Source organism: Chenopodium album, chromosome 24 (assembly GCF_948465745.1).
Source record: "Chenopodium album chromosome 24, dcCheAlbu1.1, whole genome shotgun sequence".
Lineage (NCBI taxonomy): Eukaryota > Viridiplantae > Streptophyta > Magnoliopsida > Caryophyllales > Amaranthaceae > Chenopodium > Chenopodium album.
The window spans coordinates 10623383-10625320 of record NC_137857.1 but is presented as its reverse complement, the minus strand read 5'-3'; the positions used below and the strand labels follow the sequence as shown (position 1 = coordinate 10625320).

Below are 1938 nucleotides of genomic sequence, written 5' to 3'. Positions count from 1 at the left end.
ATGCAATAAATAGTCTAGCTTAGGCCCTATTAGAGATGATGAACTCCATACAATAAGTTATAGTTAAATACATAGCCCAATGAAAAAGGATAGGTTAAACCAATCGGTTAGATTATATAAATAATCTATAGTGTATATTATTCCGTATTTTACTAAATTGTATCCTTAGCCCTAACCCTAGTGTACTCTTATATATATTGATGTTTAATCAATGAAGCAGGCATGACAAATATTTCTCATATTCTCTCATGGTATCACGAGTCTAGGTTTCTCTTACTCTCATCCGCAAAAACCCTAATCTCCTTCTTTCTTCTTCTTCTTTTTCCCTTTCACTCGACCTCCCTTTCCTCCCCCATGACCGAAACTCCTACGATTCATCCAGCTACACTTGTTACCAACATCAAGACCTGCATCCCGATTGTTCTTGACTATGATGGTACACAATTTAACAATTGGTCTACCATCTTCAAACTTCATTGCCGAGCAAACTTGGTCATTGACCAAATTATACCCGACCATTCAGCCGATAAATCCAAGGAGAAAGCCCCCAAAATTTCTTCGAAGGACTTAGCTATGTGGCAATGTCTTGATGACATCGTTCGTCAATGGATCGATGGAACCATTTCAAATTACCTCCTTAACTCTATTATTGATTCCTATGACAAGGCAATTGATACATGGAACCAGTTGGATAGCTTCTTCCACAACAACAAGTCCGCTTGTGGTTTACAACTTGATGCACAATTTACAAACACCAAGCTCGATCAATTCGATGGTGTTAATCCCTAATGCGCTCGCCTCAAATCTCTTGCTCACAATTTGAGGAACGTTGGAGACAAAGTCTCTGATAATTGAATGGCATTGCAACTGTTAAGGGTCTTTTAGAGGAATATAAGCCTTTTCACACTTCCTTTCGTCATATGGATCCACTCCCTTCTTTTGATGCCTTGTGCTCTATGTTAGACCTTGAGGAGCAAGGAAATGCCATCGATCTCATGGTAGAATCCGGTGAGGAAGCACACGTTTCTTAGACATCCTCCCTGGTGCATGCCAATTCTTACGGTAGAATGTTGCTTGTGGTGGGTCTCCTATATCTCGCGGTAGCCGGAAAGGTAACAAAGGGAAGAATTCCCGCAAGACTTGTGGCGAAAACTCTACTGGCCGTGGAAACCAGCAACAATAGCATCAGAGCGGTTCATAAGCCAGTGGACAATCGCAACAACAGCAGGAACATCATCCCTGCCAAGGCTGGATGTTCCCTCCCTCGCCTTGGGGATATTGGAATCAAGGGCCAAGGGTCACCCCTCCACCATATCCTTATAGGTCATTTCCATCAGCAACAAAATAGTGAGGTGTAACATTAGTGGCGATATCTATCCTTTCTTCACAGATCGTCCTTTGTTGGCTGATATATTTTTTAAAAAACTTTTGATATGTTCCTTTTGTTGGCTACTATCAGACATCACTTAGCTGATATGTTTCTTTAGTTGACTGATATTTATATTTCGTTGGCTTATATGTACTTTTTAATTGTTGGCTTAAAAGTTTCATTTTGTTAGCTGATATATTTATTTTGTTGGCTTACCTGAACTGAACTGAATACTTTATGAGAGGAGATCAGAATATAAGGAACTGAATTAAACTGAACTGAACTGAAACTAATCCGGAGAGAACAGGCCCTATGTTACATGTATTTTTAATTTGTATTTCGAACTCTTAGATATATAAATTCGTACACATATGGTTTGATTAGATCAGATTGACTTTCATTTTTATATTTGTTACTAAGGGCCTGTTCTCATACGATTATTTTCAGTTCAGTTCAGCTCCTAATTTCCTTCTCTTATAAAATATTCAGTTCAGCTTAGCTCTAATATTTTCAGTTCAGTTCAATTAGTATTTTATAATCCTGGATCACGGTACTCCGTACTCAATATA

The 1938-nt window shown here is 38.6% G+C and overlaps 1 protein-coding gene across 1 annotated transcript; it reads left to right on the top strand.

Annotated features, from left to right (window-relative positions):
* Positions 1-354: 354 nt before the first annotated feature.
* Positions 355-1031, top strand: LOC145610546 (uncharacterized). The gene is made up of 2 exons (XM_081665863.1): positions 355-777; positions 876-1031. Exons 1-2 carry the CDS (start codon positions 355-357, stop codon positions 1029-1031), a joined length of 579 nt encoding a protein of 192 aa, XP_081521989.1.
* The last annotated feature ends 907 nt before the right edge of the window (positions 1032-1938 follow it).

What these genes read in the sequence shown, in the direction of transcription:
- LOC145610546 (XM_081665863.1), top strand. Translation starts at nt 355, where the DNA reads ATGACCGAAACTCCTACGATTCATCCAGCTACACTTGTTACCAACATC. An exon ending in AGCTCGATCAATTCGATGGT is followed by an intron (nt 778 to 875) that starts GTTAATCCCTAA and finishes GCAACTGTTAAG; the next exon opens with GGTCTTTTAGAGGAATATAA.